At 38.2% G+C, this 15,604-nt stretch overlaps 1 protein-coding gene across 6 annotated transcripts in view; it reads left to right on the top strand.

The window, feature by feature from the left end:
* Usp34 (ubiquitin specific peptidase 34) overlaps window positions 1-15,604 on the top strand; it is a 191,979-nt gene that overhangs the window by 93,731 nt on the left and 82,644 nt on the right. For 4 of the 6 annotated variants that reach the window (XM_031342435.1, XM_031342437.1, XM_031342436.1 and 1 more), the window contains 7 exons: window positions 3,820-3,920; window positions 4,668-4,877; window positions 8,448-8,483; window positions 10,041-10,166; window positions 11,899-12,021; window positions 12,150-12,233; window positions 14,208-14,294. In XM_031342435.1, the coding sequence (XP_031198295.1) occupies window positions 3,820-3,920; window positions 4,668-4,877; window positions 8,448-8,483; window positions 10,041-10,166; window positions 11,899-12,021; window positions 12,150-12,233; window positions 14,208-14,294 (767 nt within the window). The remainder of the gene's footprint in view (window positions 1-3,819; window positions 3,921-4,667; window positions 4,878-8,447; window positions 8,484-10,040; window positions 10,167-11,898; window positions 12,022-12,149; window positions 12,234-14,207; window positions 14,295-15,604) is intronic. The other 2 variants (XM_031342440.1, XM_031342439.1) reach the window with 1 other exon arrangement.

The following is a 15,604-nucleotide window of genomic DNA, read 5'->3' as shown; positions in this document are numbered from 1 at the left end:
AGTGACAGGCAGGTAGATCTATGGAACAGAATTGAAGACCCAGAATTGAACCCACGCACTTATGGTCACTTAATCTTTGACAGAGGAGCTAAAGCCATCCAGTGGAAAAAAGACAGCATTCTCAACAGATCGTGCTGGCTCAACTGGAGGTTAACATGTAGAAAAATGCAAATCTCTTTAGGCTTTTTAATGTGATCATAAAAATGATTTGGAATTGATGTGATAAACACTTTTAATTGTTGATGACCTTTCTTGTCTATTTACTGCTGGTTCTAGTTTTATCCAATCAGATGTGTAATATAGAGGTTTTGGATTAGGGATGCTTAATAACTGAAGGGTGCATGTGCTTCAAAAGGTGGAAAATTCTGAAATTTGAAACACTTTTGGACATAAGTGTTGTTCTGTGTATGTTTAGCTGTGGAATACTAAAGTATTTAAATTTTGCTAAGGGATTCTTAATTTGGAGAGTGAAGAAGACAGCTTCAAAAGTGAACCTGTGTCCTGAACAGGCACACACACAAGCAGATGTGCAGATGAGTAGGAACCACTCTCCCTCATATAATCATTGAGACATTCTTGGACCACTTAACAGACTTAAATGGTTATATATAAAGAATACTGTGTGAAAATAACATAAAACGGAAACTCATGTTGCTCAGATTAAGAGTGAGATTATTTTTGGAAGCTCCTTTTTTGTCTTTTTCCTAGTAAAGGGCTTTCCTGTACCTTCAAATACTGGCTTACCTTTTGGATTGTTACTCTGGATATTTCTTATGAGTCTGCATACAGTATATGAATTAGAGTTAATTAAGTTTTTGTTTGTTTAAGATAGAATTTCATTACATAGCCTTGGTTTTCGCTGTGTAGACCAGGCTGGCCTCAGACTCAGATCCCCTTACCTCTGCTACCTGAGAGATGGGATTAAAGGTGTTCTCTATATTACTTGGCCTTAAAGTTATTTTAAAATATTTTTATTAGGCCTATTTATGTGTATATATTCTGTGGGGATCACATACCAGAGCATGCTTGTGGAGGTCAAAGGACATTTTGTAAAGATCTGTTTTCTCTTTCAACCATGTTTGTTTCAGGTATTAAACTCAGACTGTCATCCTTATTAGCAAGCACCTTTTATATATTGACCCTATAACCTAACAGTTTTAGTAAAGATTTATTTATTTTTGCATCAAAATATTAGTTTAAAAAGGTCTTAATTTTTTTTTTTCATGCTTGACAGTCTGTATTACTGTGAAACCCAAAACTTGGATCAGTTTCTGTCTTTGTCTCAGTCTCATAAGTGCTAGGGTAATAGGTATGAGCCATCATGTTTTACATGATAATTTTTTTTAAGGCAAGAGATCTTGCCAGAATTGTTATGCAATTTTTAGGATAAAAAAAATCAGGGCTCTAGCTCAGTGGTAAAGAACTTATTTTTGCACACCTGAGATCCCAGATCAATACCCAGGATGCCCACCTCTTTCAAAAGAAATTTTTGAAACCTAGCAAAGGCTACATGTTAGTTTAACTATATGGCATTTATACTCTCACAAAGAAAATTGCCAGATTCAATCTTAGTGTTAAAAATGAATGTTTTCCTGTATTAAGTTTTCTTGGTATAAAGTGGAAAAGAAATTGACAACTTTTATTATTATTATTGGGGTTGTTTCTGTAGCCAGTTTGGTATCGCACTTGCCTAAATTGTTCAAGGTCCAAAGTTTAATCCCCAGCCTTGCTACCACAATCAAAATAGAAATGTCAAGTGCCATTATTGTAAAGAAATTGTCCTTTCTTTGGGGTGGTGGGTGTTATTGATACAGGGTTTCTCTGTATAGTCCTGGCTGCCCTGGAACTTACTCTACTCAGTAGAGGCCAAGCTGGTCTCTAACTCAGAAATCCTCCTGCCTTCCAAGTGCTGGGATTAAAGGTGTGTGCTACCACTGCTTGGCCTGTTTTACTCATTATTCTTGAAAATAATTGATACTTTCAAAATTGAGTTTCTATCTCAATAACATTCAAGATTGGTGTTCACCTAAGGGTAGAATACCCGTTTCACATGAGAAAGGCTTGTTTTTTTCTCTAGAACTGTGATCAAGCAGTCACTCAATCACACCAGATAAAATTTGACTATGCCAACTGTGTGTGGTGGCACATGGGTATAATCCCATATGTAAGAAACTGTGCCAGGGACCTTGGCTTCATAGTGAAATCCTATTTAACTTAAAAATAGAGCAAAAACCAACACTAATGTTTCATTATATTACGTTACATTTAGTAATTCTGTTTTATTTTCCAATTAAACATTATTGTTGTTGTTGTTGTTGTTGTACAGTCATTGACTATATAGTAATTATTTGCAGTGTCTACTATGTTTCGTGGCTGGAATCCACTAGTAAGTTTAAGAAAAAGAAATGTGCCCTGGTTGAAACTGAATTTTTGATTTTGTATTTTGTTGAGGAAAGACATGCTTTTTAAGGAAAACTAACATAGACTAAAGGGATAATAATGAGGTGGGTGCTTTCACATTTATGGTTAGGCAGAAGCTCTCCTTCTGAGTCCCTCGAGGAAAATCAAGCTATATGCTCTGAGAACTTCTGGGGCAGACATTTTATTTCTTTAGGTTGGCTAATACATTTTATAGGAAGAGCAAGGAGCTGAGCAGGGCAGCACAGTCCTTTTTCCAATCACTCGGGAGGACGAGGTACATTTATCTCTGATTTCAAGGTCAGCCTGGTGCACACAGAGAGATGTAGTCTCTTTCCTTTATCGTGAAATACTGTCTCTAAATGAGAAAAGCATGGAGCCTGTTAGCTGAAGCACAGATTGTTAAGTAGGGGGAGGGTGTGGGAACTGAAGTCAGGGGGATAGATAAGCTACAACAGACTTAAATTACCTGTGCTAAGTTTATTGAACAAAGTCATTGATCTTTTAATATTAGGTTATTGAATAATCTGATAGATCTTGAAGGGTATATTTTTTTTTCTCTACACAACATATTGGTTATTATTTTATAATATTTGCTGTGTTTTGTTCTTGTTAGAAAATGGAGGGGTGCACAGTTGAAATACTGGTATTTTTTGTTGTTTTTGTTTTTTTTGTTTTTTTGTTTGTTTGTTTGTTTTAATCATTATTATATGTAAGTACACTGTAGCTGTCTTCAGACGCACCAGACGAGGGCGTCAGATCTCATTATGGGTGGTTGTGAGCCACCATGTGGTTGCTGGGATTTGAACTCATGACCTTCCGAAGAGCAGTCGGTGCTCTTCCCTGCTGAGCCATCTCACCAGCCCTTGTTTTGTTTTTTGTGCAGCGGATGCATTAAGAAATCTGAGTTCTTGCCAGGCAGTGGTAGCGCACGCCTTTAATCCCAGCACTTGGGAGGCAGAGCCAGGTGGATTTCTGAGTTCGAGGCCTGCCTGGTCTACAGAGTGAGTTTCAGGACAGCCAGGACTATACAGAGAAACCCTGTCTTTAAAAACAAAAACAAAAAAACCCAAAAGAAATCTGAGTTCTCTACACATACTGATAGAAATGCATAAGTTCTGAGAAGGTTCTTGCTGTCTTGTCATAACAATATGACACTGTTCTATTGTTACGAAAATTCAGGGATTGCTCTAGTTATACTAGTGCTAAAAAGATAATTTGTATCTTGAACTACCTAGGTAATTAAAGACAATAGAAAACACTTAGGAAGCATGCATGCTCTTATCTCTGCTTCTCTGGAGTTACATATTTAAGTTTAATGAACAGTGAATGTTTTGCTCTCTTATATCATTGTTAGCAAATGTCATTAACAGTTTTCTTCCCATTTCTGTTGTTTTCAAGGTGGCCTCATGGGGCCTGTCAGGATGATCTCATCTGGACATGAATTAACAACAGACTATGATGAAAAAGCACTTCATGAGCTTGGTTTTAAAGATATGCAGGTACATAAGTAAATTATCATTTGAGTTTTATGTATTTTTCCCTGAAAGTTAATAATTGAAGTCTGGTTAAATAATTCTTAATAGTGTACATTAAAATTATAAATAGAGTTATATCTCAATTTTATTATTTTCTTTCTTTTTTTATTGGATATTTTCATTATTTACATTTCAAATGTTATCCTCTTTCCTGATTCCCCTACTCACCCCCTGAAAATCTCCTATCCTATCCCCCTCTTGCTTCTATGATGGTGTGCCCCCACACACACACTCACTCCGGCCTCCCTGCCCTGGCATCCTCTCTACACTGGGGCAGCGAGCCTTCACAGGACAAAGGGCCTTTCTTCTTGTAGATGTCCAACAAGGTCATCTCTGCTACATAAGCAGCTGAAGCCATGGTCTTCTCCATGTGTGCTCTTTGGTTGGTGGTTTAGTCTCTGGAGCTCTGGGTGGGTCTGGTTGGTTGATATTGTTGTTCTTCCTATGGGGTTGCAAACCCCTTCAGCTCCTTCAGTCCCTTTGCTTAACTCCTCCATTAGGGACCCACGTGCTCAGTCCAGTGATTGGTTGCGAGCATCCACCTCTGTATTTGTCAGGCTCAGGAAGAGCCTCTCAGGAGACAGGTATATTAAACTCCTGTCAGCAAGCACTTGTTGGCATCTACCATTGTGTCTGGGTCTGGTGACAATATATGGGATGGATTCCCATGTGGACCTATTTCTCTTTTTCCTTTATCTCTCTCTTTTGTAGATGGTATTTGTATCTTTGGGTGCACCAAGAAGAGAGAGAAAAGGAGAAGGTGTTCAACTGCCTGCATCTTGCCTCCCACCACCTCAGAAGGACAACATTCCAATGCTTTTGCTGTTACAAGAACCTCATTTAACTACTCTTTTTGACTTATTAGAAATGCTTGCTTCATTTAAACCACCCTCAGGAAAAGTGGCAGTCGATGACAGTGAGGTAATGCTCATATTTCTTTCCCATAGATTTTATGTTTCTATTGAGAAGTAATTTTCTAATCTCTCAGCAGTGAAGCCTAGGAGCCTTTGTATTTGTTTAGTTTTTTGTTTCTCAGGACAAGGTTTCTCTGTGCAGCTTTTGGCAGTCCTGGAATTGACAGACAGATCCTCCTGCCTCTGCCTCCCAAGTGCTGGGGTTAAGGGCACGTGCCACTACTGGCCAGCCTTTTTTTAAAAAAAAAAGTTTTTTCTGCAGGGATGTTTTCTTTTGTTTGCTTAGGAATTACTTGTTTGTTGGTTATTTACCTAGGCAATAATAATGGTATTGTTTACAAAATAATCAGTTTTAGACTTCATTGAGTCAGTTATGGGAGACAGATAGTGACATGCCTTACAAGTAAGCTAACATAGATATTTTTCAGATAAAATATGTTTAAGTCTAAAATCTGCCATTCAGTTAATTAGGGGAACCCAAGTGAAAGTAAACCACGTGTATGTTACTTGGTTTGGGATGGTTTCTGTGAGACCACCCAAAATCTGAATTAGAGGAATGAGAGGGAACTAGCTATGAGGATGAGAAATGATCTGCATGTAGCAGTCTCTCTATTTTATTATTGCTATGGATTTGCTAAAAGTCTCACTTGTGTTGTGCAGTCTGAACTTGATTGAACTTGGAGCCCTCCTGTCTGGGCCTTTCGAGTGCAGTTATAGGTGTATCTCATGTATCTAGTAGCTGTCTCAGTCTTGCTTATCTTCTTACTTGCTTACTTGCTTGTTAGTTGGTTGTGAGGCACAGCTTTACATCTCAACCTTGTGGCTGTCCCAGCTGAGGATTAGTAATCTTACCTGGAAGTCATTTCTTAGAATCACTTACTCAAGACAAGGTTAGAGCTTGTGGATGGGCATGGGGGAGTGGAGAGAAAGGGCTAGTATTAGGAAGGGAGGCAGACTGAAGTGATGCACAGTTTCTGAGCAAGGGAACACTTCCCGTGTTTTCCAGAGTAGAGGCAGAAGCATAGACGTTCTAGTGTTTGTGTAGTTAAATGAAGTGTGCTTGCTTGGCAAGTTCCAGAGGTTGTAAGACTTAACACACTTGTCCAGGTAAGAATTGGAAGTGCTCTAGAATAGCATGGCAATGGTGGACAAAATGTGATAGAAGTTAGAAACAGTCACCTTGTGGGAGATTTAAAAGAAGACAAAGTGAGTCTTTAAGGAGGGGAATGTAGAAATAATGGTATATGTTTCTGGCTTGAGCAATTACTTTGATTCCACTTAAAGTGAAGAATACATGTTTGAATGTTGTCAGTTGAAGATGAGAAGGAAACAACTTAATTCCATATACTTCTCTACTTTCTCACTTCTATTTTTGTACCTGAGGCTGGCCTCCCAGTGCAGTCTCCCACTTCCTTTTCTACTGAACAGTGAGACTCCAGCACTCTCCACTGTGCCTTTTTGAGTTTGTTTTTAATCTAGTGGGTTTTATAATGACTATCTTAAGGTCTTTATTATTTACATTCCTTTTTAAAAATTAATGAAATTTTATTCATGTTACATCCCAATCACTGCTCCCCTCCCTGTCAACCTCTCTCACAGAATCCTTACCCCCTACCTCCTTCTATCCTTCTCTTCTAAGAAGGTTAAAACAAAGCCTCCCTTTGGTACAAAAAGTTTCTGTGGAGCTAGGTGCATCCTTTTCCACTGAGGCCAGACAAGACATCCCAGCTAGAAGAACATATCCCATAGCTTGTGGGGTAGCTCCCACTCCAGTTGTTGAGGACCCACATAAACAGTAAGCTGCACATCTGCTACATATGTGGATGGAGACCTAGGTCCAGTCTGTGTATGCTCTTTGGTTGGTGGTTCAGTCTCTGAGAGCCCTAAGCATCCAGGTTAATTGACTCTGTTGTTCTTTCTGTGTAATTCCTATCCCCTTCAGTTTTTCCCCCAACTCTTCCATAAGAGTCCCCGGCTCACTGTTTGGCTGTAAATCTGTCTATCTTTTTCCACTGTCTGATGTATGTAGCCTCACACAGGAATTGGTCAGGGATTCGTGCTTGCCCATGGGATGGATCTCAAGTTGGACTGGCTATTGGTTAGTCATTCCTGCAGTCTCTGCTTCATCCCCATTCCCTGCATTTCTTGTAGATCAGACAAATTTTGGGTTGAAAATTTTGTGGGTAAGGTGTGGTGTCTCTATCACTCCCCTGGGATTCATGCCTGGCTATAAGAGGTATCCTCTTCAGGTTACATATTCCCAAAGCTGTTTCTTATTACAAATAGTCACATTTTTCAGATTGTCAAAAAATGATAGTAAACTCATGGCTTTTTTGTTATATATGACTACTTTGTTTGTTTGTTTGTTTGCTTGCTTTTAGAGATAGCATTTCTCTGTCTATACCCAATGTCCTAGAGTACAGTATGTAGATCATGCCAGCTTTGAACTCGTTTGCCTCCTGAGTCCAAGTTAAAGACATGGGTCACCACATCTGGCCTTCTTTCTATATAATATTTATTGATAGCAAACAGGAAGGAACACAAATTTTCATGTGTTGACAAAGATTTTTGTTTGTTTGGTTTTAAACTGCTGATTGGAATGAGGAAAGCCATTAATGGATTTTTCTGAGATGTGAATGTCACTTTTGAAGTTTGAAGATTGTGAGTGTAGCATAATTTAGATAAGGACAGAAGGGGAGGTTGTAGCCTTTACTATATATATCTAGAAAATGCTTTACTACCCTGGCGAAAGTTTGAGGTCTTTCTCTGGGTTGTTCATGCTTAGGTGATACCTTGGAAGGGTGTACTAGAGAAAACAAAGACCACAGGTAGACGCTACAACCTAAGACAGGAACAGTCCTATATTTTGACTTGTTGGGAACCTTCATCGGGGCTACACTAGTCTTGATCAATAAGTAATCCACAACATCGAACACAGAGTATACCAACCACTAGCAATCTCCCATGAAATACTTGTTTTATCAATAAAATGATATTTTTTCTGTTTTAGGGTACATTTATCCTGTCTTATATTGTAGGATCTTTTAATTCATAACAGAATCTTATTTGCATAATTTTGAATTCTTCTTCAGATCCACTTTTACACTTAGAATAAAGTCTGTATCTTTAATAATTTTAATCCCTTTAATACATTTACTTATTTGTGTCTTAATCTGTGCTTACTACATTCACAAAGATCAGAGGACAACCTGTGGGAATCAGTTCTGTCCTACAATGAATGTCCTAGGGTTCTAATTCAAATCATATGCCTATCTACCGGCCATGACAGGTGTTACCAGCAGAGTCATCTCTCTCTCTCTCTTTCTCTCTTTTTCTCTTTTTCTCTTTCTCTCTCTCTTTCTCTCTTTCTCAGTCTCTCTCTCTCTCTCTGCCTCTCTTTCTTTCTCTCTCTCGTGTGTGTGTGTGTGTGTGTATGTGTGTATGTGTATGTGTCATTGTGTGTGTCTGTGTATGTGTCTCTGTCTGTGTCTGTGTGCATTGCATTCGTCTATCATAGTACAAATGTGGAGGTCAGAGAACAGTTTGCAAGAGTTGGTTCTCTGTTTCCACCATGTAGGTCCTGGGAATGAAACTCAAGTCATTGTCCTTGGTGGTAAGCACCTTTTACCTACTGAAATATCTCACCCGTTGTGGATTCAGTTTGATTATGGAGCTCTGTCACATTCTACCCACAGATTCAGAAGAATGACTCTGGGATTGCCTTAGTGTCTTCATCAGGGCTGTAAAAAGGAAAGTTTGCTGTAGACTCCCTGTTCTAAAATTCCCTTGTTTTCAAAATTAGTCCATACAATTGTCATATTTATATTTTCCCCATTAACAATTTCAGCCAAGGACTGAAAATTTCCAACAAACATTAAGTTGGAACTCAGGTCCTCAGGCATGTTTATCTGCTAAGACATTTTTTGCTGTTTCTTATTTAGATTTTTGATACTGGGTCTCATGTGGACCAGGCTGCTTTCAAATTCAGTATGTAGCTGAGGCTGACCTTGATTGAACTTGTTATCTTTCTGCATAGTCTTCTCTCCCCCACACCCCACCTTCTGTCCCTACAACTCTAGACAGGATATTACTAGAAGACCCAACTTGACCTTAAACTAAAACTCCTCCTTCAGCTCCCTGGATGCTGGGAATATATAGACATGCACCACAGCTTACAAAGCTTTACCATACCTTTTATATAATGAACGTATGCAATTATAGATGATGGAGTGCTTATAGATCCTAGAACCAAAATATCCAGGGGGCCACTTTATAGTAGCTATGTAAAATGATTGTCATTAGATCTTTGTTATTACAGAATATTTCTTTGGTATTCAGTGTATTTCATTAATACTGGTAATTATGGTTATAGTAGTAGCAGTATAATTATAAATTCGCTTATACTCAATGGAAAATACCAGGGCAGTAGGTTTTATCTTTTTGCTGTAAATTTCTTTGTGCAGTGCTGCCTTACTTGGGCAGTGGATAAAAACTTGCTTTTTAAATGTGCTTTTGAAAACATCCTTTTTCTAGTTTGTATTTTATTTGCTTACCTTATTCAACTTAAGTTTTATCAAATGATAATGGCAAAAGCCAGGTTCATTAAAGATTATGCTTTCCTTTAATCTCTTCACAGATAGGTCAGAATTTAATTTAGTGAGGTTTTGTTGTACATAGAATGATAATCTGTGAAGAAATAAGAAAGTGACATGGAAATTATGAAACAAAAGGTTAAACTTCTATTTCAAAAGTTCCTTGGGATCAGAATATAAAAAATGCTGAGGGGCTGGAGAGATGGCAGAGCAGTTAAGAGCACTGGCTGCTCTTGCTGAGGTCCTGAGTTTGAACTCCCAGTACCCACATGGTGGCTCATGACTATCTATAAAGGGATCTGATGCCTTCCTCTGGCCTGGAGGTATACATGCAGCAGAGCTCTCATACATAAAAACAAACAAACAAAAAAAGAGAATGTTGATGAGCAGTCGAAAAATTACTACTTCTGCCTAATTATTTTCTTGACTACATTTACTCTGAGAACCATAGTATTAAATTTTCAGACATTTTTAAAAGTGAAGCTAGGAAATCTTTGCAAAACTGTTCTTAAAATTGAAGTTAAATTTTTTATTTCTTCTGATCTATCTTGATAAAATAGTGTTCTTATTTTATGTAGAGTTTAAAATGTGAAGAACTTCATCTTCATGCAGAAAATCTTTCAAGGCGTGTCTGGGAGTTGCTGATGCTTCTTCCTACTTGTCCAAACATGCTGATGGCATTCCAGAATATCTCAGATGAGCAGGTGAGCCCACAGCTTTGTCCATAGATATAAGGAGGCTAGGTCATCGATGGATATCATCATCATTATTCCTGCTCCACCCACCCTCCCCAGTCTTCTCGTTGAACTAATTAGGCTAAGTTGACCCTTGAGTGTATGTCTTCTCCTATCTCTGCCCTCTCGATGTCAGTAATACAGACGTGACAGCCATGCTCAACTTTTTCAAAGGGTACTCGGGATCCAAAATCATATCTTTATGTTCTTCTGGTCAATATGTTACTGATCAAGCTATCTCAGCAACCTCCTTTTGCTAATTTAATAAGAAAATAGAGTCAATTTAAATATCCATTTGTTTTTGAAATTATGTAACATAATAAGTAAAATGAAAGTGACCTTTTGTTAAATTGCCTTTAGAAAAATAGGAATTTGCCTTTTTAAAAAACATTTATTACGTGTATGAATGTGTTGCTTACATATATGTCTGTGCACAATGTGTGTGCCTGGCCCTGCAGAAACCAGAAGAAGGTGTTGGGTACCCTGGAACTAGAGTTATGGATGACTGTGAGCTGCCATTGGGTGCTAGGAATTGAATCTGAGTCCCCTTCAAGAGCAATAAGTACTTTTAAATACTGAGCCATCTCTCCAGCCCCAGAGTAGTGCTTTTATTGATAAGGTTTTTAAAAATTTACATGTTTTGAATATTGGTTTTTGACAACAAAACTAGTAAAATTGAGATAAATATAATGTGATGAAGTAACATTCATCAGACCTTATTTAGATCCAATTGAGAAAACAAGGCAACAGAATTTAATACATAGTTAATGTTTCTTCTATAAGTATCAGATTATGTATAGAAAGTGTTGGATATCATTGTAGAATGTCTGTACAATGAAAGATTACTTTACAAAAAGTTTTATGCTAGAGGGTGTTGGATCCCCAGGACTGGGAGTTACAAGTGGTTTTTAGTAACCCTACATTAGTTCTGGGAACCACAAGAGCCATATGTATTCTTAACCTCTTAGTCATCTTTCCCTTCCCTCTTTGAGGGATGAAAACATTACCTACCCTCCTTTGGAGGCAGGGACTGACTATGTAGCCCTGGTTGGCATGGAAATCATCTTGTATCCTAGGTTGTCCTTGAACTAAGATCTGCCTTCCTTTGCCAAGCACTGAGATAAAAGGTGTGTGCCTCCATACCTAGAATGCTTGTAAAAGCTACATAACAAGGGGTTTCATCAAGGAAGATCATTTCAAAGCTATGTATTATGCAAACATTCGTTCATATTAATAGTGGAAATATCAATTTCTTTTCTTTTCTTTTTTAAGACTTATTTATTATATGTAAGTACACTGTAGCTGTGTTTAGACACACCAGAAGAGGGTGTCAGATCTCATTATGGGTGGTTGTGAGCCACCTTGTAGTTGCTGGGATTTGAACTCAGGACCTCTGGAAGCGCAGTCAGTGCTCTTACCTGCTGAGCCATCTTACCAGCCCCCAGAAACAGCAATTTCTAATTTAATTCTTTTTTCTGTGCTTTTTTGATAAAATCTTATATTTTAACAATATCTAATGATTGGTTTGTGCTTTACACATGCTGCCAGTACCTTTTCTGGTCCTTATCATCTTATATTTTGATGTTTTTAAAGTATATAGTATCTGTGTTTCATCGTAGTGTTCATTTTTATGAGTTTTAGGACCTCAGAGAATTACTAGGAAGTTGTCTTGCTAAACCTGTTTTTCTTTTTGTAATTTAAGAGCAATGATGGACTTAATTGGAAGGAACTTCTCAAAATTAAGAGTGCTCATAAGTTGTTATATGCTCTTGAAATTATTGAAGCACTAGGAAAACCTAACAGAAGAATAAGAAGAGAGTCAACGGTAATTACAGATCCAGTATTATCATTAAAGACTTTTCTTACACAATTCCAAGTCATACTATTATTTCATTCTAGAATAATTTTTTCTTCTGATAACCTCCCTTTTTTATACTTTTCCCTTTCACACAGGGAAGTTACAGTGATCTTTATCCAGATTCTGATGACTCAAGTGAAGATCAAGTGGAAAACAGTAAAAATTCCTGGACTTGCAAGGTTTGATCATAATTGCTTTGTAAAAGATTGAGGAAAGTACTTCTGGGGTTCTATAATTATTATCTTTAGGATTTTTTAAAGATGTATTTTAGTTTTATGTTTTTAAGTATTTGCTTGCATATATGTAGTGCTTGTGGAGGCTAATTGAAGGCTTTCCATATCTCTTTGAACTGGAGTTAGAGATGAATATAATCCTTTGTATAAGAACCTCAGTTCCTTAGACAAGAGAGTTAGTTGCTGGGTCGAGAATGGTAGTGTGCATGCTTGCTTGCATGACTGTGTGCATGTGACGTGAATGGCTGAATACAATGTAAGACAGATAGGAAGCTTTTAAGCCGCTTGAAGGATAGTGGAGACTTCTAGATAGTGGCCTCTGAATAATCAGCAGATGCTCCAGCGAAAGGGAGATGGGATATGGCAGCTGCCCACTCAAATGTAGTCAGTCCTTGTGCTTCAAGGACTGACTCATCAGCCAGCTTCATGGTCTTCTGCTTGAGGAGGGTGGGGGCTGTTCGAGACTGCAGTTAACTATGAGATAGCAAAGGAAGTCGCCAGCAGTGGGGCTTGGAAGTACCAAGGGGATGAGCACCTGTCACCAGGCCTAATGCTCTTAAAGAGTTCTGAGTCCCATCCAGCAAGAGAGACTCAAAAGTAGGGGCCAATGTCCAGGCCCTGGGGGACAGGGTTGTTGTAAGTGGTCTCCAGCGGCCAAAATACAGATAAAAAGGAGATTGTACCTATTGTTGAAGAAACCATTGATGGTGTTCACATGTGCAAAAGTGTCTGTGGCAGAGATGCCAGTTGTTCCACTAGGACCCAGTATGAGAAAGAAGGCCATTATTGGTGAAGCTCCAGATGACAGCCTATGGTGGTTCATCTCCATGGTCAGCTTGTTTGGATTTAGGATCACCTAGGAAAAATAGTCCTTAGACTGCATGTGAGAGAGTTTCCAAAGAGGCTATAATGAGAATGAAAGACTTAGCCCAAATGTGTGACACAGTCTCCAGATGGTGTCCTGAACTGAATAAAAATGTAAAAGGGGGAGGAGCCAGGGGAGTATTTGTTTCTCTACTTCCTGACTGCAAATCTAATGTGACCAGTTGCCTCCTGCTCCTACTGCTGTGTCTTCTGTAGGAGGGAGGGAGGGTGAATGAATGAATGAATGAATCAATATCCTTAGAGGCCAGTGGCTATCCTTTAGTGTTAACCGTACACATCCTCTGAGACGGGGTCTCATTGGCTTTGAACTCATCAGTTAAGCTTACTGACAGACCACCAAACCCTAGGTCCACTTTTGTCTCAGTCTCCCCAAGCACTTACCATTGTGTTTTTAGGTGGGTTTTAAGTGTTGAATTTTGTTCTGGGCTTACAAGGTAAGGCTTTTACTGAGTGACCTATGTTTGTCTTTAGTTCTGCCTAATTTACTCTTAAAGTGTAGGTGAAAAATTACATTTTTACCCTATATGATAGTAATGTTAGGTGAGATTATTTAATGCTTTGTTTCTCCTAATTTTGAGCCTAATTATTTTAGTACTGGTGTCCATCACATGCTATTGTCAGCATTGTCTCCTCGTCCTCTAACACACATTGAAATTTGGACATCTTAGTATCTCAGGTTCCATTTCTAAAATTTGAAGTCATGTTTATAAACTACAACAAGACCTTTTAAAATAATTTCTGCAAATATATAGAAATTGTGTTTTTCACACCTTTAATCATAACACATAGGAGGCATAGGCAGGTGGATCTTTCAGTTTAAAGCCAGCCTGGTCTTCAGAGTGAGTTTCAGGACAGCCAGAGCTACACAGAGAAGTCCTATCTCACTGTCCCTGCTAAATTAATATTTTATTTATAGACAGTGATTTTTTTTTAATAAAACACAAGATTTTATAAATCTTGTTTACTAAGTCAACAAGACAGATTATCATTATTCTGTATAACTAATTTCCTCCTATCTTTACAAATTGCTTACAGTTTGTTGCTGCTGGCGGGCTTCAGCAGTTACTAGAAATCTTTAATTCTGCGATTCTAGAGCCTAAAGAGCAAGAATCATGGACTGTGGTAAGTGAACTGGCTTATCTAGACTAATTATAGTTGTTACCTTATTTTAGTCACTTCTGTTTCATTGACAATGTATATATTTGATTGAGTTGACTAAGACATAGTAGAACAGAAAAGTTTTGATAAGTTGATGTAGATTGAAATTATGTAACTGAATGAAGCAAGGGGGGGTTATTTTGTGTATAAAGATGACTTAGAGGCTAAAAGCACTTGCCAAGCAAGCCTGATGAACTCATGCATGGGATAGAAGAAAGAATGGGCTTGCACAGAGTTATCATCTGACCTTTGCATATGATTGCCCACCTCTATTCCCTGTGAGTGTACACACACACACACACACACACACACACACACACACACACACACACAGTTTAATATAAGCTATTTTGATTTTGTTGTTGTTCTTTTGCTTATTTTTGTGTTTTTTTGAGATGGAGTTTCTTTTAGTAGCCTTGGCTGTTCTCAAACTCACTCTATAAACAAGGCTTGCATTAAACTTACTGAGATTGCCTGTTTTTGCCTCCAGAGTGCTGGGATTAAAGGCATGTACTACCACTACCACCCTGCTATATTATTTTTGACATAAGTGCTAAAGTTAATTATTCAGAAATATTACAAGTTCATGAACAATTATTTCTCAGGTTGTTTAAATCATTTATTAGTATTTATATGGTTTTAAATTTTTTTCATTTTCTTTTGAGGTATGTTGTTAGTCTTTTAGTCAGGGTCTCCCTGTGTCCCTGGGCTGTAACTAACTCTTTGAGTCTTCCTGTCTTGGCCTCCTGAGTGCTGACTGAGATTACTCTTGTGCTACCATGCCAACCGTTACTTGCTTTTTAAAGATGGTTCAGGCTCTGAGTAGAAGCCTGTACCTTTAATCCCAGTACTCAGGAGGCAGAGCCAAGCAGATTTTTTAGTTCAAAGCCAGCTCAGTCTACAGAAAAAAGTTCTAGGACAGCCAGAGCTACATGATGAAACCCTGTTTCTAAGTTTACAAAAAAAAGTAAATTAAAAATGATTCACTTATATATATGTGCTAACTTGATGGATATAGCACTAGTGATTAAATATAATCTTTTACCAGTGACTTTGATCGTAGCAAATGAGTATCTTTTGTTTTGACTAATTCTGCTTTTATAGCAACAGTACACAAAAAGTATTTTTAGACCATACTAATGTATCTGCCATGGCATCAAGAAACTGAGAATAAGCCAGGCGGTGGTGGTGCACACCTTTAATCCTAGCATTTGGGAGGCAGAGGCAGGCGGATTTCTTGAGTTCGAGGCCAGCCTGGTCTACAGAGTGAGTTC

This window comes from Mastomys coucha, unplaced genomic scaffold (genome assembly GCF_008632895.1).
Source record: "Mastomys coucha isolate ucsf_1 unplaced genomic scaffold, UCSF_Mcou_1 pScaffold22, whole genome shotgun sequence".
Classification (NCBI taxonomy): Eukaryota; Metazoa; Chordata; class Mammalia; order Rodentia; family Muridae; genus Mastomys; species Mastomys coucha.
This window is presented reverse-complemented; position numbering and strand designations above follow the sequence as displayed.